General features: G+C 39.3%; 1 protein-coding gene across 2 annotated transcripts in view; it reads right to left on the bottom strand.

Moving 5' to 3' along the window:
• The window catches only part of LOC130905432 (glutathione hydrolase 5 proenzyme-like), a 52331-nt gene that overhangs the window by 18909 nt on the left and 10647 nt on the right, over positions 1-22775 (bottom strand). Inside the window, exons 2-3 of one of the 2 annotated variants that reach the window (XM_057818825.1) lie at positions 16594-16728; positions 43-170 (exon numbers count right to left, since the gene is read on the bottom strand). In XM_057818825.1, coding sequence (XP_057674808.1) covers positions 43-170; positions 16594-16661 — 196 coding nt within the window. In that variant the 5' untranslated portion in view covers positions 16662-16728. Of the gene's footprint in view, positions 1-42; positions 171-6647; positions 6933-16593; positions 16729-22775 lie in introns of those variants that run through there. The other variant, XM_057818824.1, reaches the window with a different exon arrangement.

Genomic DNA, 22775 nt, shown 5'->3' with positions numbered 1-22775 from the left:
CACATTGACAACCAGCTCTGCAGAAACCTATAGGTGACCAACCTGTTTTATTTCTAACAGTCACGACAGAGCCCCCGCCGATCCCCATGCTCTGAGGGAAGACCACGGCCGTGCACAGGAGGGCCGCGATGGCGCCGTCTACCGCCGTGCCGCCCTGTTGCAGAACCCTCCTGGAAGAGGAACGTCATTTAGGTACATGCAGAAAAATTCCGTAGCTTTAGTGTCATACCAAAGCTTAAACGTCCTGAGAAATTGGAACTATATGTCAAAGAATGACTGCACTAATTTAATTTTACATGTAGAAATCCTGATGTCTTTTACCTTTTCATAGTTATTCAATCCAACAAAATGCATCAAAGAACGCCCACTTTTTTCCCAGCAGTTGGGACGTCACAACCATCGTTGATAGTTAATAGTGCTGCGCAAGCTAACACATGTTGACAGAATGACAGAAGGGTCACACGGCAACAACAGAATAGAAACTAGGGATGTTCCGTTAGCATATTTTTGCGTCCGAGTCAGAGTCACCTGACTTTGAGAACCTGCCCATACCAACTCCCGATCCGATTCTGAAATACCGCATTGGCCCGAATATAAGACGGTGTTTTTTCAGTGGTGCCCCCAGTCGTCATGTCAAATAATCCGGGCTAGTTATGTGTGATTTTCCGCTTCAAAGACATTGAAACATCACTCATTTCGGGTTAGCATGTCGGCTAGCTGTCACGCCTCTTGGTTTGTTTACATTCTCCGAAGCCGGGAAAGGGAAATGACATATGTCCGATTTAGGTGTCATAAAATATCGTTCGAGAGGTGCGACAGTAAAGGTGAAGTCGACAGTTTTGACAATTATGGAGTAATTTTGCCATGTCATCCTGAATAAGTGCATTTTTATTATTTCATATTCCATTTAGCACAAGACTGTTATTTGTCATGACCATGCCATTTATATAGCAATTGGGGAAAATACTTGGATAAAAAGAATATCCTGTAAAAATATTGAAAAGACAGAAACAATGACATTTTGCAGCTCTCTTTGTCGCGTTTTCCTCGTTGTGAATAGTTGCCCCTTGACGGGCTGACTGGTCCTTCTCAAGCCATTTATTTAGCTATTGGGGAAAAAAATACTTGGATAAAAAGAATATCCTGTAAAAATATTGGAGTAGAGAGACTGAAACAATGACATTTTGCGGCTCTCTTCGTCGCGTTTTCCTCTTTCTGAATAATTCCCCCTCAATGGGCTGAATAGTAAAACCAATGAGCCCAGTCTCCCGCTGACGTCATCCAACTGTTGGGGATGCTAGAGCCCTATAATGGTCGGCGTGGCTAACCGGCAGCTTAAGACTAAATTCTCGTCATCTGCGCTTTGCTAAATTGTTGTATATAGTCGAATCGTCTCAAAATATGATTCTAATTCACATAATAATGCTATTTAAGACTTTTTTTTCTCTTGTCGTATGCTCTTTAATTTAAAGAAAGTTTGCAGTGTTTACTTTGTAATCGCTGTATTCGCGGCTATTTTAACTCAAAGTTGCAATTTTTGATCGGTCGGAAAATTTGACAGAACACCGGGCACATGAGCACAATAAGCCGAATATCGTGCTCTCCCGGCGGGTGGATGTGCGACAAGTCGCCGGTGTTGTGCCGAAAAATAGCCGCACCGCATGCGTGTCAGCCACAAAATGCAAGCCACCTACATATTAAAATGATCCCAGTATTTGACATAATACTAAACACAATGTTTACACACTTCCTCGCAAGTCCAATGGTCCCACAGCAGTAGGGCTTGTTATGGCCAATATCCACGGTGAATGGGAACCTTTTGAAACTCCAAAAAGGCGCACACGCCTCTCCCTCATACAGCAAGATTTTTCTGCAGCCATTTGGCTGGCGTGATGCGAAAAACAAACGTATTAATCCGCAAAATCAGCTGAATCCTTAGTCCTCATAAACAACAGTACGGCTGTATAGTGAAGAGGATGCCTTCATCCGTACACGTCACAGCGCCCTCCTCCTCAATGCAAGACTGAAGCCGGAAGTCACTCATTTTCATGGCGCGGGATTAAAAAAACTAAATAAATATAGCGATCGCTTCCACACACATCCAAGCGGTCCATATCATTCAGGAGCATAAAATACTGCGTGTAGGGTTGTTCCGATCATGTTTTTTTGCTCCCGATCCGATCCCAATCGTTTTAGTTTGAGTATCTGCCGATCCCGATATTTCCCGATCCGATTGCTTTTTTGTTTTTTTTGCTCCCGATTCAATTCCAATCATTCCCGGTAATTTTTCCCGACCATATACATTTTGGCAATGCATTAAGGAAAAAATGAATAAAACTCGGACGAATACAGTATATACATTCAACATACAGTCCATAAGTACTGTATTTGTTTATTATGACAATAAATCCTCAAGATGGTATTTACATTATTAACATTCTTTCTGTAAGAGGGATCCACGGATAGAAAGACTTGTGACTTTGTATATTGTGACTAAATAATACTGTGGCCATCCCAAATGCATGATGGGAAGTGGAACCATGACTGTGGGTCGTGCTACCAATTGCTATGTCTTCTCTGCGTTGGGAAATAACTTAAGGTGTTAAGACAAAGGTCAATTGCCACCTTGCTTCCCCACATTGCTTCCTATGATATTTCTAATCATAGGGAGAAGGATTGCAAGGCTTTAGCCAATTAAAGAAAGGCTCCAAAGACTGCCAAACCTCATTCTACGCGGTTAGCGCTGCCTTTTATCTCTCTATAGAGGTAAACAGCGCCATTACAGATTGAGCGCGACAATGAGTGAGAGGGTCGTGCAGCGCATACATTAATTACGTTAAATATTTTAACGTGACACATTTTTTAATAAATTAATTGCCGCCGTTATCGGGATATTTTTGATAACCCTACCTTAAGCCTAAACTAAAGACTCTGAATGAGTGGAATTTAGTATGTCTGTAACGTTAAATACAATTAGAAAACGACTTAATTAAAACATACCATATATATATTAAAAAAGGCATGGCCGATATTTTTTTGCCGATTCCGATACTTTGAAAATGACGTGATTGTCCCGATCCATCTCTAATTCCGCGTGTATTATGAAATAAAAATGTTTTTTCGTGTCACATGCACTTTAAGTGTGTGCGGGCCAGACGTTATTGATTTTTTTGACAGAGGCTGGGGGCCGGATGAAATTTGACCACGGGCCCCATTTGACCCCCGGGCCGGACTTTGGACATGTCTGCAATAAATGATAAAGGGCACCAACCAAAAATACGACATAACGTGATAAAAAAACTGGCAGTTTTTGGCCGACTGTGTCACCGATTCGTGTGGCTATTCGCTTCCGAACACACACATACTTGTCTCGGAGATTCTTCCATTTTTTTATGCAATCGCTGATCTCCAGCCCCGTATTTTCAGCCATCTCCTTCCACAAATTGTTTGCCATTTAGCAATCTTTATAATGTCTTGACGAGATATTGTAAAGGTTGTCGTACTTGCGGACCTCTTCGATGATACTCGTCGGCTTGGTCTATTTTTGCGTGTAGCACAGCAAGTTTGAAAATGGCGGTGATTTCACACTGAACCGGAAACAACAGTCTGACCGGACCAATCACAGTCCATTTGCTTCACGTCACCATACGTTGACGTGACGCCCGGTCAGAATTAGGTGGAGGTGCGCGTCAGGCTACGGCGGAGGGTCGTAAATTGGGTCTGCCGCAGAAGCATAACTCGGCCTTAAGGATAGCATGTGTTAGCCTTGTCTTTTGACCTCCCACCCGCAACGCTGCGCGTTTGTTTTCTGTTCTGAAGGCTTTGAGAAAAAACAGAGTCCTCACACAAGGACTGAAAGTCTCAGCATGCGGTCAAACAAAACAGCAAAAGCTTTAATGAACGAGGCACACCCGGTTTGAGATTTGACTCCCATATATATCTCAAGCTAGTGGGTGTTAAGTTGAACATTTGGGCATTTTTGCATACACACAAGTACATACAGTGCCTTGCAAAAGTATTCGGCCCCCTTGAACCTTGCAACCTTTCGCCACATTTCAGGCTTCAAACATAAAGATATAAAATTTTAATTTTTATATAAAATAAAATATATAAAATATATTTTTTTCACTGAAAAAAGAGATATCATTCAATGAAGTTATAAAGGTCAAATTTTGGCAAGACAAAAGTTTTGTTGCCTACAGAAAGGAGTGTGAAAATTGACCAAAAAATGTACTTCAAATACAAAAATATGTTACATAACATAAGCGAATTAAGTAGTGGCGCTGTGAGATCCAAATTGAATATTTTGTATGACTTCCATGGGCATGAAGGACTGCATCCATGCGGTTCGGCAAGGATTCATACAATTTATTGATGAAGTCATCAGGAACATCAAAGAAAGCAGTCTTGCATGCCTCCCAGAGTTCATCAACAGTCTTGGGTTTCGTCTTCCATGCTTGCTTTTTCATCCTACCCCAGACATGCTGATGTTTATGTCCTGGATGATCTTGAGCTTCTTTGCCGTGAGGAACTTTGAGGTAGAGATTGAAGTATGCAATGGACCTGCAGAATTTGTCCCTTTTTGTGGTTAGGAATGTAAGAGACAGCTAACATTTGTTGATATTTCAGACTATTTATGTTTCCTTCCACCCTGCAGATCTCTCGCACACCCCATACTGGATGTAACCCCAGACCGTGATTTTGCCACCACCAAACTTAACTGTTTTCTGAGTGAATCCCGGATCCATACGGGCTCCAGTAGGTCTCCTGCAATATTTGCGGCGACTGTGGTGTAATTCAATGGAAGATTTATCTGAAAAATCCAGCTTTTGCCACTTTTCCAATATCCATCCTTTTGACAGGCTGTGGGCCTTGGCAAATGCCACGTTTTTTTTAATTGTCTGCTCCCTGAGAGATCTGCAGGGTGGAAGGCAGCATAAATAGTCTGAAATATCAACAAATCTTAGCTGCCTCTTACATTCCTAACCCAAAAAAGGGACAAATTCTGCAGCAGTATAGTGCTCCATCGCATACTTCAATCTCTACCTCAAAGTTCCTCAAGGCAAAGAAGATCACGATCCTCCAGGACATTAACATCATTGAGCGTGTCTGGGGTAGAATGAAAGAGGAAGCATGGAAGACGAAACCCAAGATGAACTCTGGGAGGCATTCAAGACTGCTTTCTTTGATGTTCCTGATGACTCCATTAATAAATTGTATGAATCCTTGCCGAACCGCATGGATGCAGGCCTTCATGCCCATGGAAGTCATACAAGTATTAAATTTGGACCTCACAGCGCCACTACTTAATTCGCTTATGTTATGTAACATATTTTTGTATTTGAAGTACATTTTTTGTTCAATTTTCACACTACTTTCTGTAGGCGACAAAACTTTTGTCTTGCCAAAATTTGACCTTTATGTCTTCATTAAATGATAAATCTTTTTTCTGTGAAACAAATACAGTGCCCTCCATAATTATTGGCACCCCTGAAAAAGATGTGTTTTTTAGCTTCTAATATATATTTTTTTAATTCAAATAATATGGGACCTTAATGGAAAAAAAAATTGGTTGGATTTTTCTTTTTTCCATTAAGGTCCCATATTATTTGAATTATATATATTATTACATATATTATATATATTATTTTTTATTCAAATAATATGGGACCTTAATGGAAAAAAAGATTGGTTGTATTTTTCTCTTTTTTTCCATTATGTCCCATTACATTTGAATATAAAAAAAATATTAGAAGCTCTTTTTCAGGGGTGCCAATAATTATGGAGGGCACTGTATATTTTTGTACATTCAACATCATTTGGGAGGGTCTTAGCTTTCATAAGAGCCATTTATGAAACCAATTGAATAATTAAAAGTCAGGTTATTAGCAATTGTTTCTACAAAATGGATAAGCGACAAGTTACTTTTGTCAGGGACTGTATGTAGTATGAAAAAACTATTTATATAAATATATATATATATATATATATATATATATATATATATATATATATATATATATATATATATATATATATATATATATATGTATAATATAAAGTACAAGGTATATACAACTAGTGTAAGTGCAGGTAGAATCTAAAGTATTCAACTGATGACGAATGACCACATTAATTACAAAAACAGCAGCAAATGTAAGTGGTGCAATATGGGAAGTGACCCAGAAATGGCCAAAAATCAACAGAAAAGGACCAGAAAACCCCCCAAAATAAACTCATTGGCTACCATTTGACGGCCAAAGACGTTCAAACCATTTCAACTGGGATGGTGGCAGTGAATTAACTCAAAGCAAACTTTTTGGCGAGAATCACAAAAACCTGGCGTTTGAACAGGGGTGTGTAGACTTTTTTTTTTATTCACTGTAAAACAAAAGCAGCATTCAAAGTGTCCAAATACTTCAATCAATAAGCATGTTTTGGACTCCTTATGCAGTGACATGAATTTGACAGCATGTCCACGTGTATATCATCCACACAGATCATCTCCAATCTCTTAAACTGCTTATCACCTCGCTCAATTTCACGCAAACTGCCGATTCATCAACAAATGCGAATTCATTCTCTTGAAAGCCTCGCAATCCTGGAAAAAGAACTGACCGACGTCGGACATCTCGGGGGTCGCTTACCTGCCGACCTGTGAGCAAAGTAGCGAGTCGGCGGCCACGGCGGCGTGCCGAAAGCTGTTGGCGCTGGAACACGGCTGAGATAGCAGAGTGGCCAGGCACACGCACAGTAGAGCTACAGTGCACAGCAACGCACACGTCAGGCAGCAGCACCACTTGTACTTGTCCATCTGGGTCAGGGGCCACTTGGGGTCACGCGCCGAGCAAGTAGAGAGCCAGCATCACTGTGCGGCATGGCTGAATGAATTTTCAGTGTTCCAAGGGAACGCGCCCCGCACGCACTGCCTGGCTCCGATACTTAGGGACAGTCAACAAATGACACGCTCTAGTGCATCACTAGCTCAGTGTGCCTTTTCAATTGTTTTACAGTAGATGTGCTGGAATCCTACTTGGGTATTCCTGGGGCATAAGTGTGGGTGTTAACCCCTTTCGCCTGGGAAAGTGTGGGTGTTATAATGCCTGGATCCCTTGCAGGTGTGTTAGCCCTGGAGAAATTGTTATCCTAAATCAGATGTACAACTATGATGGACTATTAGCACCAAACAAGGAAATGAAAAAATTAGGACTACAAGAATATAGTCGCAATATGTCTTATGGAAAAAAAGTCACAATATGACGACATTAAAGTCGGAATATTACGAGATTAAAGTCGTAATACAACGTCATTTTACGTAATATTACGAGAGTAAAGTCAGAATATTACAGGATTAAAGTCGTAATACTAAGTCATTTTAGGTAATATTACGAGATCAAAGTCGGAATATTACGAAATTAAAATCAGATATTACGAGATTAAAGTCGGAATACGACGACGTTAAAGTCAAAATATTATGAGAGGAAAGTGGGAATATTACGAGAAAAATGTTGGAATGTTACGAGAGTAAAGTCTTAATATTACGAGATTAGAGTCAGAATTTTACAAGAAAAAAGTCGTAAAATCACAAGATTAAAGTCGTAATACTACGTCATTTTACGTAATATTACGAGATTAAGGTCGCAATATTACGAGATTAAAATCGGATATTATGAGAAAAAAAATCAGAATATTACGAGAAAAAAAGTTGTAATATTACAAGATTTAAGTCATAGTACTACCCCATTTTACAAAAGATTACGAGATTAAAGTCGGAATATTGCGTGAAAAAAGTCAGAATAATGCGAGAAAAAAGTCAGAATATTGCGTGAAAAAGTCGGAATATTGCTAGAAAAAAGTCGGAATATTACAAGAAAAAAAGTCGGAATATTACGAGAAAATGTCGGAATATTACAAGATTAAAGTCATAATACTACCCCATTTTACAAAATATTGCGAGATTAAAGTTGGAATATTGCGAGAAAAAAGTCGTAATATTGCATGAAAAAAGTCATAATATTGCGTGAAAAAATTCATAATATTGCGTGAAAAAAGTCGGAATATTACAAGAAAAAAAGTCGGAATATTACGAGAAAATGTCGGAATATTACAAGATTAATATCATAACACTACGTCATTTTATGTAATATTACAAGATTAAAGTCGTAATACTACCCCATTTTACAAAATACTGCTAGATTAAATTTGGAATATTGCGACGTTAAAGTCGTAATATTGCGAGAAAAAAAGTCGTAATATTGCGTGAAAAAAGTCATAATATTGCGTGAAAAAATTTGGAATATTGTGAGAAAAAAGTCGGAATATTGCGTGAAAAAGTCGAAATATTGCTAGCAAAAAGTCGGAATATTGCTCGCAAAAAGTCGGAATATTACAAGAAAAAAAGTCGGAATATTACGAGAAAAAGTCGGAATATTACAAGATTAATATCACAACACTACGTCATTTTACGTAATACGAGATTAAAGTCGGTGTATTACGAGAGTAAAGTCGGTATATTATGAGAGTAAAGTCGGAATATTACGGTATTAAAATATTATAGATCGAATATTACGAGAAAAATAGTCAGAATATTACAAGATTAAAGTTGTAATACCATGTCATTTCACGTAATATTACGAGTGTAAAGTCGGAATATTACGAGAAAAAAAAGTCGGAACATTATGTGAAAAAGTCGTAATTTCCAAAGATTGAAGTCGTGAAACTACGTAATATTACGTAATATTGCGAGATTATAGTTGGAATATTATGAGAAATAAAGCCGCAATACTATGAGGAAAAAAGTCGTAATACCAAGTAATTTTACGTAATATTACAGGCAAAAAGTCGTAGTGTCACTTAATTTGACGTATTATTGCGAGAAAAAAGTCATGTAATTTCACGTAATATTATGAAATAAAATTCTCTTTGTGTAGTCTTTACACAATATCAATGGATGCATTTTGGGTAATTAGTCTAAATTAGTATTACGTACTTTACGTAGCGCTTCGCCGCTTACTTAAAGATAGGTAGTATTACGACTTTGATCTCATAATATTCAGACTTTTTTCTCGTAAAAGTACAGCTTTAATCTCATAATATTACAACGTACTACTTTATGGTCATAATATTACGGCTTTAATTTCGCACTATTATAACTCTATTCTCATTGTCCTATAGTCCTAATACTTCGTTGTAGTGGATCTCTCCGGTCTCCGCATGTAACACTGTGTACTGCGCAGGTTGGAATCAGCTGCGACTTTATGACGCTCCCTCAATGACCCCAAGCTCCATCCTGTTCCCCCTGCCGATGTCCTCTCCCTCCAGATGGGCTTGTGTAAACTTCACAAGTGCAATTATGGTCCGTCAAGCCTTCTTATGGCCATCCATGTTTGGGATTCACAGTGCTGTGTCCTTAAATGGTAACATGGGTGTCATAAACAAAGTCACTTACACTATTGCAATGTTGCTCAGAAATGTGGACATTTTGAGCACATTTTTCTGTTGTTGTTTTTTATTTTAAGAAAACTCCTAGATGCAGTCATCGAGTACAACTAAGTAAAGTCATCTTTTGTCAATAATTTGTCAATGTCAATCATTTGCAACCTTGCGACAAAAAGTAACAACATGGTTCAGTGGCGCCCCCGTGAAATTTTCAAAAAGGCCTCTCCTATTAGTTTTTTCAACATAGAGCAATGGAATTTGGGGATTCAATACCTAATGCAAAACTCCAAAAAGTCTCTTCCACTCATATTCCAAACTCAACAGGAAATTGGGTATTGTGGATTGAATGTGAAATTTTTATCAATTTACAGGGTGCACATTTGAGACCTTGGCGCCTAGGGAGTTAGTTGGATCCTCTTCATAATTGGTGAGACTGTTCATGAGACATTCGAGATCTAAAGTTATCAAAATTGTGAGTTTCCATTTACGGACCTGGCTTGGTCGGGGTGCCAAAGTCTGCCTTTTTTTGGGGGTGGGGGGGCAAATTCAGTAAGTAACTAATAACTCTCTGATCCAAGGTTAAATCTTTTTCATAGCTGGCAAGTATGTGAGGTATCCCAGCCTGAACACGAATGCATTGAAATATTACCCATTACGCATGGCACCCCCTGCTGGGAACAGCAAACGCCCTTTTTTACTTGACAGGCTCCTCCTCCAAGGGAAAAAAATCAATTTACATCAAACCTGCATCAGGGGAGCCTTAAGACATGTGTTCAGGTGCCTGAACAGTCGTAACTTGGCAGATATACGGTTAGGTTTTGTGTTTGTTCTCTCCTAGTGTGACTTGTCCCTGTGATTGCCCATTGATTTCACCTGTTGTGCCTGCTCCTAGAGTATCCTCCAATCTGCATCCTCCTGTGCTCATTTGTTCCTCGTTGTGTCGTTACCCCTTGTCTGTGTGTGTGTATATAAGCTCCCGGATTCTTTTCACTACTTGTTGCGTCATTGTTAATGTCAATCTCCACGTTCATGTCAGCGTTTTTTTCACCAGTTCCTCGTGTTCCTCGTCCTGCTTGGAAAGTAAGTTTATTAGTTAGCCTGACTTTTGTTTGTTTTGAGTTTCTGGATCACCAAAGCCTTTGTTTTGTACTTTGTTTTTTGTTGGCTTGAATTAAATCACTTTTGCACCGTCTACCTGCCTCGCCTCCCTTTCCCTGCATTTGGGTCCACACACCACCTGCCTGCCCGCAAACCTGACATATATAACATATCTGCACCAAACTTCCCGTGCTTATTGTGAGTTGTCCCCTGAAGGGTCCTGTAGGGGTCATTTGCATCAACCCTACAGCGCCAACTTGTGGCAACAGAAAGTCACTCATTTTACTTATACATGTCCAGCTCTTTTCAGGTTGGTCAGTGTAGTTACAAGACCTTTTGTAATACTACATTTTAGGCCCATGTCCAAGTATCTCTGTTGCCATGATGACCCTTTGTTTGCCATTAAAAGGAAGTAGATTTCTTAAGGGACTTAGGCAGCTTAAACCACAAAATTTGGCACACTTGGTTGAATTGGGCCAATTAGAAGATTCATTTTGGTTTTGAATCAGCGTGTAGCTGCACAGTTCAGCTGTGCCTCCTTTTAGGACACTCTTCAATAGGGTTTTTTTTCTCCTAGGTGTGAGAATGTATTTCGGATCCCAAAAAAAGAGGTCATTCTCCTAGGTGTGAGAATGTATTTCCGATCCCCAAAAGAGAGGCGGAGTTTCGAGCATGTTAGGTTCTCATGAGATGATGAGAGGGAGACATTCTGCTACTACCCTGACCTGCATGCCATCTGAGTTGCGTGACGTCCGAGTTGCGCCAAAATGCTAGGGTCTGTTCAGTCCTGCTTGCAGGCCTAGTTAACATTGTTTTGTTTGTAACAGAAAAGACTTAAAGCGCATCAATTTGCCTGAATTAAAAAAAAAAAAAAAAAAAAAAGTCACATCCAAACTGTTAGCATACACTCAAGGTACATTTTTTGACCATTTGATACTGAAAAATAAAATAAAATCAATAGATAATAATGAATTCATGAGGACAATATGCCAAACGGTTTGACCGAAAAAACAAAAACGACATTGACATTGGACAGAGGGACAGTTTTTATTTTTGCTGCAGGCAGTATCAGCTCCTTTGCTATGGTGAGGGGTTATTTTGCACTGAGCAACTTGGTGTGCCACCTTATATGATGCTAACAGTGCTTGCTGGTTTACTGACGCAACACCCCCAATAGCAGCTGACTCCGTGCTAGATCTAACCTCAGCTCGCCAGACCCGCATAGCAATCACACCTGCTGAACGTCAGTGTGCCAGATGCGGCCTGTATCATCAATCTGACAGTCCAAATAATAGATTACGCACTGGTCTGGGGCGGACAATGCAGACCGGACGCGCAAAAAACCTAAAATTCTAACATTTGGCGTGTGATGTCACAACACCTCGCACTCTGATGGCGGGCATCTGCTGCGACTCCGGTCATTGACAGCAATTGTAAAGAAGATGGAACGTGTGTATTTGCAGCTGCAGCTAATCAACACTGAACAAACAAATGTTGTTGATACATATGTTGAAGTGTAGGCGACACAGAAGACATTTGGAAATGTTTGAAAATGGCGGTGTTGTTGTGCTGAACCGGAACTAATTTGCACGGACCGATCACAGTCCTTCGACGTTCACGTCACGCACGTTGACGTGACGCGTAGTCAGGATTTCTTTTGGAGGTGCACGTCAGAATCAGCCTTAAACAGGAGATCGCACAGGATTCATGACACATCATCTCAGCGTACGGAAATCTTTATGGTAAGTGCTTTATTCAAAGTCATAATTGCATTTTGAAGTCACTTCTTGCCTGCTAAACAAGTTCTTCAGTAGAGCGTTAATAAAACGGCAGGTGTATTCAAGTGATCTGCCATGTCAGCAACTTAAGTAATTCAAAATTTGTTCCAGTACAACATATTGAGGGAGAAAGCATTTTCTCTATGTTGCTGTAAATGTTTCAATGTTTGAATACTATTATTTAAACTGAGCCCCTCATCCTTGTGTTTGTGTATTTGTGTCACTGCCTTGATTGCACAGATGGGTGAGCCTTGGACCAGATCATCATCAGCAGCTTACTTAAACCGGTCCTTGGCCTAATGTCATCGCCAGATAAACAACTCACCTACAGGTATGTGACTTTCAGATAACAAGGAATCCTGTAATCCTGATACTGAGCTCATTTTTGTGCCCCCCACCCCCCACCCCCCACCCCCCTTGATCCTGTACTGCTTGCCTGGCAAAACACCAGGTTCTATCACCAAATTGCGCACCGGATTCTTCGGACAATATCTACCACTCCCTCTCATCGTTAATGAATTAGGTCCGCCGTAACCCCAGAACCTTAACAAATACAATGTTGTTTACGGACTAAAAATTGGTCATCTTAAATGCGGAGTTGCTTGTTTGAATTAAATGTTGTATTGTTATGTTTTTGTATTTTGCATTAATATGTTAGCATTAATAAATGGCATAAAAAAGAAGTGTTGCTTTTAATGGGCAAATTTAATTTGCAATATAAACACATTAAAGTATGATACATTGAACAAAACGGACCCCAAATTAGTTTTGATACAAATCTGGCCCAGATTAGGTAACATGTGTGTCATATCCGGGCCATACATTAATGACGTGTCTACTACTTTGGATTAGTTCTGGCCCAAAACTGGTTGCTGATCCGACAAGTGACTCCACCATTGTTCTAAAAGACACTGGGGTGGATCCATTTTACAAAGTTTGGCCTGAATTTGTGGTACATCTGGCCCATGTCCGCTCCAGTTATATTTCGCTACGTGGGACTCACAAAGCAGGGCGATTGTTGTCAATATTCGGCATGCTTTTGCTGGAAAAAAAAAAAATCAAGCGGCTTATCAAGGTGACTGAGGTCTAATCTTTAAGTGATGTGTCAATTTGGCTTCATGCATTTTTAGACACAGTAATCATAGTGGTCTTTCCTCATCTCCCACTGTATTAAAAGTGAAGCCCAACGCTACATACGCTTCGTCATATTTCCTCATCTTGGCTCTTCGTATCTCCTGCTCTTTGCTGTGCACTCTTGTTTGGTTAAAAAAAAAAAAACTGCCCATACTCTGAAATGAGAGCGCCACTGCCACCCACTGAGTGGATGTGCAATTACACTTTATTAGGCGCCTCTCAGCCCCCCCCAACACACATACACTATTTGAGGACTGCCTTTGTAGTTTCTCATGATCTTGCCTATTCTATTCTTTCTCCAAAAGAATCACACTTACACATAAGAAAATCATCTATTTTTATTCATTCAAGTAATAATCTTTGTATACATATTATTAGTACATTTCATATTTATGATGTTTTTTTTTTTTTTTTATGTTTGTTTGTCTTTTTTAAAGTGTCACCTCCAGACAAGTGACTTTTTTTTTTTTTTTAATAATTCCTTATTTTTCAGTGGCAGCATTGTTATATTTTTTTCCAGTCTTCAACTTGAATGTTGCACCTCTGGGCACAAGAGGGAGACATCGAGCCGAATTTTATATGTACTCCTTTAACTAAAATGTCAATATCACTGAACGATATTCGAGTGATTGTCTGTAATTCTTTCTAATTATTGTAATTATGAATGCAATTCTCATTACTGTTTCAAAATAACAATTCTAGCTAATTAATTAATGTTTTAACTATTCAATGGGATAAATTGCAAGAACAACAAAATAATTCTGAATGAATCATCGATTTCATTTTTCTCACTATCTTTCAAAAGTTCCACCTTTGAGAGGGCATCACAGGAGCCTATTCACTACTCCTTCCTGCTCTGTGCCTATTAATAGTGCACCGTTAATATTTTCTAGCCTGCGTCATGACCACCCACCCGTGCCACTCTCTATTCACTCCATTTCTATGAGTGCCGCCTGCACCTTTTACACTACTTGGCATCTGTCACTCAAGTACTTACTTGATTGGTCACGCTATAGAAGGCCTTTTGTTTCTGATAACTGTGTGGTCCACAATAAGGGTCGTTATCAATTACTCCATAATTGGATGCGCTTCATCCGAGCTTTCCGTTCATTATCAGTCTGCCAAAGACAGTCAGGACTTTTCAATGAACATGCAACCTAGCCGAAGAGTGGGCGCGACGGGAGTGGGCGCCTTGTCTTGCAGCTGTAGTGTGGCTAAATATTTAATATTTGCTTATTAATCATTCAGTAAGAGTTAACTGGACCAGGACGCACGTGGTAGAGTCAGGAGCCACAAAACAACTTTGGTTACGTTATATTACAGTATTTGAATTTTTTTTTTTTTTTAAATTGATGTTTATCTGAAGGTACCTAAAAAGATCGCTCAATGTAGTTGATTACCTTAAGCTCTAAATTTATTCATTTGTTGTTACCGCACTATAAGGCGCACCTGACTATAAGCCGCCACCCACCAAATGTGACACAAAAACGGCATTTGTTCATAGATAAGAAGCACTGGACTATAAGCCGCAGCTGTCCTCACTGTATTCTGGGATATTTACACCATAAGATATTAACCGGTAACACTTCATTAGACTGCGACATCAGAAGACCAAATGAACCAACAAGAAGCTTTGAACCAATTGGCTGCTAAGCTTCATTGCTTCAAGAAGCTTCATTTGGCCATCACTGCTCCCTTGAGGGAGACAATCTCTTCTGCAACCTGCTGTCAACACTGTTTTTGTCCAACATGCCTCCTAGCATGCATTGCAGCGCAACAGATGTAAATAACAATCAATAATTATGTTCTGTGCTAATTATTTCTTCAGTTATTGTTCCACTTGTTTCATTGTTGCTAGTTATGTTATTTGGTAACACTTTGACAGTGGCGCATAAGACTCAGTAGACAATTATAATTATGACATGACACTGTCATGAGCATTAATGAATGCTTATAACAGATGTCATTTAGTGTTATTCAGCAAATTATCTCACTTTTGAATGGTTGTGAAAGATCGGAGCTGGACATAAAAGAAGTTAGTGACACAATTTGCCAGATGACACATAATGACATCTGTCATAAGCATTCAGTAATGCCCATGATAGTGTCATGTCATAATTATGACGGTCTTATGACAGTCTTATGACGCTGCTGCCAAAGAAAGTGTTACCAAATACCATAACAAGCAATTGAAGAAAAAACTGGAACAGTAACTGAATAAATATTTAGCACAGAACATGAATTTTGATTGTTATTTATATCTATAGTGCTGCAATGCATGCTAGGAGGCATGTGTTGCCTATTAACTCACCCCCAAAAAAACAAAAAAGTAGCGGCTTATAGTCCAAAAATTACGGTAATCTTCTTTGGGTGTGGGGGGTGTTTGTGGATGTGTTTGTGGTCAGTCTTTCAACCCCTTATAGACAACTTTCCTGAGCGAAACATGGGTGGCGCCATCTTTGATCATTTCTGCTACTAACTTTCGGTTTAGACAGAACAACATGAAGTGCGTTGACAAAGTTAAAACTGCAAAATCAAACCAGGGGAACCCACAGAATCTCCAAAAATGGATTCAGCACAAGGTAGATGAGACTCTGAGACTTTCTTTGCTGTGCGTGAACTCCTGGAAGCGCCTATATATATATGGTTGGAAGTGGAATGTTTTGAACAGTGCCCAGCTTTAAATCGCCAGTGTGGATCTACCTCACCATACGCCTTAAATCGAAACCAGCTGCAGACAATAAGTTAAGGATGTGCTGTAAACCTAAGAACAATCTTTACCAAACAATCTTTTAGGTAGATCCTTATCACTTCGTTGAATGTTCGTGGACAAAATTCTAACAATCTGAGTAGCCTGTGTTAAGATGAGGTGTCGATTAATACGCCGGCCACTTGAGTGACCAAAATGAGGCAAAATTACAAATAATGTTACAGTTGCCGAATGCAGAAGGGCTGACACGGATTTTGTTTTTCCAAGGAAATACTACAAGGTATGTACATATAAACACAAATAGTATTCTTTTTTATTGCAGATATTGATCGCAATAAAACTTGATCCCATTTCTTGTTTAATTTAAAAACATTGGTGCATGTGCAAAACAGGTAATTAAATCTCAATTTATAAGATTATTAGAAAAATATTTACGTCAGTGGAGTATAAGTCGAGCCTTCCATCATCAAAGTAGAATGCATGTAGTCTCGATATATGTCCATCGACGTAGAGAAAGTGTTGTTGTGAGGCACATCAAGTTGTCTTCCCTTGCCTAACAGCGTTTTCCACCTGTAAACAAACGAAAAAAAACGCTTGCGTGTTGTGTGTGTTTACATGTGTTTACATAATTGTGCCATCCTACACGTACTGATTAGCAACAGGCTAGCAGCAGAGAGCATGTGTTGCAGCCACAGCAGTACCGTAGTTGTAGTAAATAATATTAAACATCATCACAATTACAATCATCATCGTTATCATTCAATCATCATCGTTTCAAGCGCAATATTTTAGCTTTATTTTGCCACTACAGTTCTACTGTTGTTATGTTTAGAGAAAGTGTAAAACGGAAGTCGCAAGCAGAAATGCGGAAGTAAAGCGAATATACCTCGGACACTTGTCTATAAAGACGGAAGTGGATGCGAATGCTTTCGTGTAAATTTTGCAAAGATGGCAGAGCAAAAAAGAGACAAAAAGTTTTGTCCGAGGAGGGGGAAAAAAGGGAAGCTACCAGGTTACTCAAGATAAACATTTGCCTGGCTTTCGCTCGTTAGCTTGATGAATCGATTAACTTGAGTAATTCGATTAGAAAAACTCTTTAAAACAAATTATGCTGCTTCGAGGATTCGATTTGTTAAAGTGGCATAGTGATGGTTTATTTTTAAAGTGTTTGCATTTAGTTTTTATTGATTTGGTTGGATACACTGCCCTCTAGCGGCAACAGTGAATATGATATAACTCAGCTAACTTGGCTGGATCCAGCTGCTCCCGGTTAAGACCAACATAAGATTGTAAGTTTTCGTTTGAGCTAATATGATTATTTTATTAGAATATGTGTTTGAAAGATTTGTTAAGAACATTGTTAAAAAATAAATAAATAAATAAATAAATAGCACTTTATAGCATTTAAGCTAGTGGACTTTGCTATGCAAGTTAGCCAATTGATCTTTTGTTGTACTTTGATCCTCATTTATTAATTTTCTTATTACATTTGAAGCTTACGTTCAGGTATTTTGCTTTATTTCAGTGAAATTTTATTCTTTTTTTTTTTTTTAATTGCTCTGGTGAAATGAAAGCGCATCTCTGCATACTTTGAAAAACTACAAGGGAATTTTAATTTGTCTCCGCATGTAATTCTCGTTTTCAAAGTTTTTAGATCTCCTAAAATTTATTCTGCAACGCATTAAATGTTCCTATTCCGATTACTCGATCATTCGAACTAACTATTTGATAGATGAATCGATTACTCAAATAATCAATAGTAGGGCTGATGCAATCGATTATTTTAGTTGTTGATAAATAGATAAACGAGTTAGTTCGAATAATCGAATAATCAGATAAGGAACATAAAAAATTAAAATACCTGAGCTGACAATATAGAAAATAAATGCGGATCTAAGTACAACAACAACAAAAAATGACTAACTTGCATAGCAAAAGTCCACTAGCTTAAGTGCTATAAAGTGCTAACTTTTTTTTTGTTGAATGTTTGAAACACATATTCCCACAAAAAACGGCTAAATATACATATAACGAATGCATTAAAAAAACATTAGATCAAACATGAAGTTATCTTATGTTGGTCTTACCAGGGACCAGCGTGATTCAGCCATGTAAAATGAGTTATGTCATATTCACAGTTGCGACTATAGACAGTATATCCACCTAAATCAATAAAAGTAAATTCAAACACTTTAAAAACAAACCATTACAAAGCCACTTTAATTAAACAAATACTCGAGGCAGCAAAATTTTATTTGAATCTTTTTTCTAATCGAATTACTCGAGTTAATCGATTAATCGTTGCAGCACTAATCGATAGCTGCAACCCTACAACCAACCAAAAAAAAGAAAAAGCTGAAAATGTAAGTGTTAAGCTAAGATGGATGGGATGAAGAGAAGAATGGTTAGGAAGGAGTTAAGGGTGATAAGGAAGGCAAAGGAGCAGATGAGCTAATGTAGGCTAATACTAAAGTTGATGCAGGGGAGATAGTCGTGCGTTCCCTGCAGCACAGGAGGCACAGATGTCAGAACACACACACATGCCCCAGGGAGCTCAGGGCAAAGTGTGCTTGTTTCACAGTTTTTCGCTATCAAGCTCAAGTCTTAATTGGCCACATATATGAATATACACCCACACTCTTTTCTTTTTTTGGGGCCTTCGTGGACATCTGCTGAGAGGCCTCCACGACCCCGGGAGTAAACATGGCTCGGCTGGCATCCTCATGCAACGCTCCTTGGCAAATGTGCTCATGTTAAGTAGCAAAAAAAGGCACGCTCGGCCCGTACTTGACGTCATCCTGAGTCAAGATCACACAAATGTAGCCTGCGATAAGTCAATTTTTTTTTTTTTTATCTTGAGGCAAAAAATAGTTTTGCATGAGAAGAAGGCAGCGGATGTGTAGCTTTTACTGTGGATTTTAAACGCAAATGTCCTGGTAATTCATTGCCTGACATTAACGGCGAAGAACATCGAATCCATTTGATTGCTGCCAGATCTCCAAATCAAAACAGATTGGACGTCAATCGCCGTTAGAGCATAGAAAGAGTTAACGACTAGTATATCAACCCTCACCATTAAATCATTAGTTATCTGCTGTACTGATAATTTTGCAGTTTTCAAAAAGGACAGATTACGTCACCGTGGACGTGAACATACGGACTCATTTCGGAGCCAATCAAATCGGCTGCTCCCTCGACATTTACAGTGCCCTCCATAATTATTGGCACCCCTAATTAAGATGTGTTTTTTAGCTTCTAATAATTTTTTTTTTTAATTCAAATAATATGGGACCTTAATGGAAAAAAGGACAAAAATCCAACCTTCAATACAAGTGCATTCATTCAGTGGGGAAAAAATTCCACATAAAGAAAAAAATTATTTGACATCAAATAATGTGTGTCACAATTATTAGCACCCCTGGTGTTAATACTTTGTACAACCCCCTTTTGCCAACAAAACAAGGTCTGGGGACTGTGATGGCCATGGGAGGAGCTTGATTTTGTGTCTGGTCAACCATTTCTGTGTAGATTTGGCCATTTGTTTTGGGTCATTGTCTTGCTGAAAGACCCAGTGACGACCCATCTTCAGCTCTTGGGCCCAGTTGAAGCCTGGGACCGTGTACTTTGGTCAGATGAAACGAAGATTGAGCTTTTTGGCAACAAACACTCTAAGTGGGTCTGGCGTGCCACAAAAGATGCGCATGCTGAAAAGCACCTCATACCCACTGTGAAGTATGGGGGTGGGTCAGTGATCCTGTGGAGCTCTTTCGCTTCCAAAGGCCCTGGGAATGGGACATCGTGGTCCCAAATTTTGACCTGTTTATAAAACATGCCATCAATATGAGAAGAATTTTGAACTGGAAATTGGTAAGTATTAGCTTGTTAGCTTAGATATATCGGTTTTGAATTTGAAAAAAAAATTGCTTGGTCATCTAATTCCGAAGGGTTCGGGGAATCTACATGTGAAACTTGTGGGGTTCAGTACCATTAGCAAGGTGAAGAACCATTGTTCTAATTAGAGATGTCCCGAGATGACCCGATCGATCATCCAATCACGCCATTTTCAAAGTATCGGAATCAGCAAAAAAATATCGGCCATGCCTTTTTTTAATATATATATATTTTTTAATTAAATCGTTTTCTAATTGTATTTAACGTTACAGACGTAATATGTTACACTCATCCAGAGTCTTTAGTTTAGGCTTAAGGTAAGGTTATCAAATTTATCCCGATAACGGCGTTAATTAATTTTTAAGAAAATGTATCATGTTAAATATTTAACGCAATTAATGCATGCGTTGCTCGACCCACTCACGCATTGTCACTAGTGTTGTATCGGTCGCGAACGATTCGTTCTTTTTGAACGAATTGTTTGGGTGAACGAGACCGAACTAATCACCATCTGCACTGATTCGTTCTATGAAGTTGGTGGCGCTTGTTCGCTGCGTGGGAGGGCGTTGAGCAAGCGGCAGCGTCTTCTGACATCGCACACGACCAATCAGACGCCAGCCTCATCGCGGGCAGGGGAGGGAGCGGAAACAGAATCATGGCGTATGTCACTCATTTCCACGTGTGGCCAATAAGCAGCCAGCGTGCAGGCAGGGGGGAAAGACTGAGTTTTGTCACTTCCCGTTCAGTGATTCGGTCCTCCGGTTCCTGACCTAGCTTGCTGCTAACTTGACTTTCCAGTAATGACTATGCGGTGAACGAGTCATAAAATGAAAGGAAACGACTTTGTCACATATTTGTTAACGTGGAGCCTATCAAATGCTGCTCAAAAAGACAAAAACACCACACAAATCTAGCGAGCATGGTTTAGTGTTCTACTTTTCTCAACAGACTCGGGACTGTGCCTATGACGATATACTATCAAATTTACAGTAATTTAAAACACACGTAGCTACGAGGCAAGCAAAACCTGAGCTGCGGTCGCGTGACGGCAGTGAAGCGGGCAGAGAACTGTCACTATATGGAGGCTTCATGGCAGCGATATGTACCTCATATGTGCACAGAAAAAAAATAATATTTAGTATGATCACCATAATACTGATTTGCAATGAAACTGTATATACATGTCAATTTTTTCCGAGTGTTTTTTTTTTTTTTTCGTGTCAGAGGGTGTCGGTTGGTTTGACAAATTATGTCAATCCGTCCATCATGTGCTACTCAAGCGCCCCAAAAACAAAGCGCGCGGACACGGGAGATGTCGCAATATGTCTACATTTTTCTTAACAGACTAATAAGAGTAGAAAGGCGAAATCATAAAGCAAACAATTATTTCTCGTCAGCATTTGACGATCTGAGATGCGGGGACGACAGGGGAGCTGACCGGATTATTTTATTTATTAATACCAGTGCAAAAATTCAAAACGATCATCTTAATAATAAAAAACAAAAATACAACAGAGCGAGAGGTTAATATGATGTGTTGGCCGTTCCATAATTAGAAATTAAACTTTCGATTTATTTTTATTTTCGTGACAGCAAGCATGCCGCGTTGGCTGTTAGCAGCAGCATTGTATATGTGAGCAAGATCATGCTAAAGAAAGTCCGTGCGCCCCCGACCCCAAACCCCGACTTCCCCCTCAAAAGGAAAATGTTTAACCGTGTCCTAATTCGAAATGCAAGCACGAGCCATGACTTTGAGCCCATAGAACTAGGACAGACGACGCGGAAGTCCTCCCTCGCTTTTGCAGCAGCGGGAGGGAGACGAGGCTGTCTCTGAGAGCAGAATGATATCGCCTGTCACTCATTTCTGAAACTACGACGAGTGGTCAATGTGCAAGAGAGGGAGGGACCAAGCAATGTCACTTCCCGTTCAGTTATACTGCGAAGCGGTCTTTGGTGATTCGTTCGGCAACGTCACTTCCCGTTCACTAACCGAACGATTCATTTGGGTGGGGAGGGAGATGAGGGGGGCGAACGATTCGTTGAACGATTCGTTTGAACGATTCGTTTTACTGAACGAACCGGAATGGATTCGTTTACTCAAGTGAACGACAGATCCCGTCACTAATTGTCACGCTCCATCTGTAATGGCGCCGTTTTATCCATTTAGGGAGATAAAAGGAAACGCAAAATGAGTAGAGAGAATTTTGGCAGCCTTTGGAGCCTTTTTTTTAATAGGATAAAACCTTACAATCCCTCTCCCTACGATTAGAAATATCATGGGGAGTAATGTGGTGAAGCAAAGAAGCAATTGATCTTTTTCTTAACACCTTATGTTATTTCCCAACGCAGAGAAAATATATCAATTGGTAGCACTACGCACAGTCATGGTTCCACTTCCCATCATGCATTTGGATTGAATGGCTGCAGTATCATTTACTGAAAGCTCAACAAATACACTAGATGGCAATATTTAGTCACAATATACAAAGTCACAAGTCTTTCTATCCGTGGATATCTCTCACAGAAAGAATGTTAATAATGTAAATGCCATCTCAAGGATTTATTGTCATAATAAACAAATACAGTACTTATGTACTGTATGTTGAATGTATATATTCGTCCGAGTTTTATTCATTTTTTTCTTAATGCATTGCCAAAATGTATATGATCGGGAAAAATTATTGGGAATGATTGGAATTGAATCGGGAGCAAAAAAAAAAAAAGTA

The sequence above is a fragment of the Corythoichthys intestinalis genome, chromosome 17 (assembly GCF_030265065.1).
Source record: "Corythoichthys intestinalis isolate RoL2023-P3 chromosome 17, ASM3026506v1, whole genome shotgun sequence".
NCBI lineage: Eukaryota > Metazoa > Chordata > Actinopteri > Syngnathiformes > Syngnathidae > Corythoichthys > Corythoichthys intestinalis.
The sequence above is the reverse complement of the archived record's forward strand: the minus strand, read 5'-3'. Positions and strand labels throughout refer to the sequence as shown.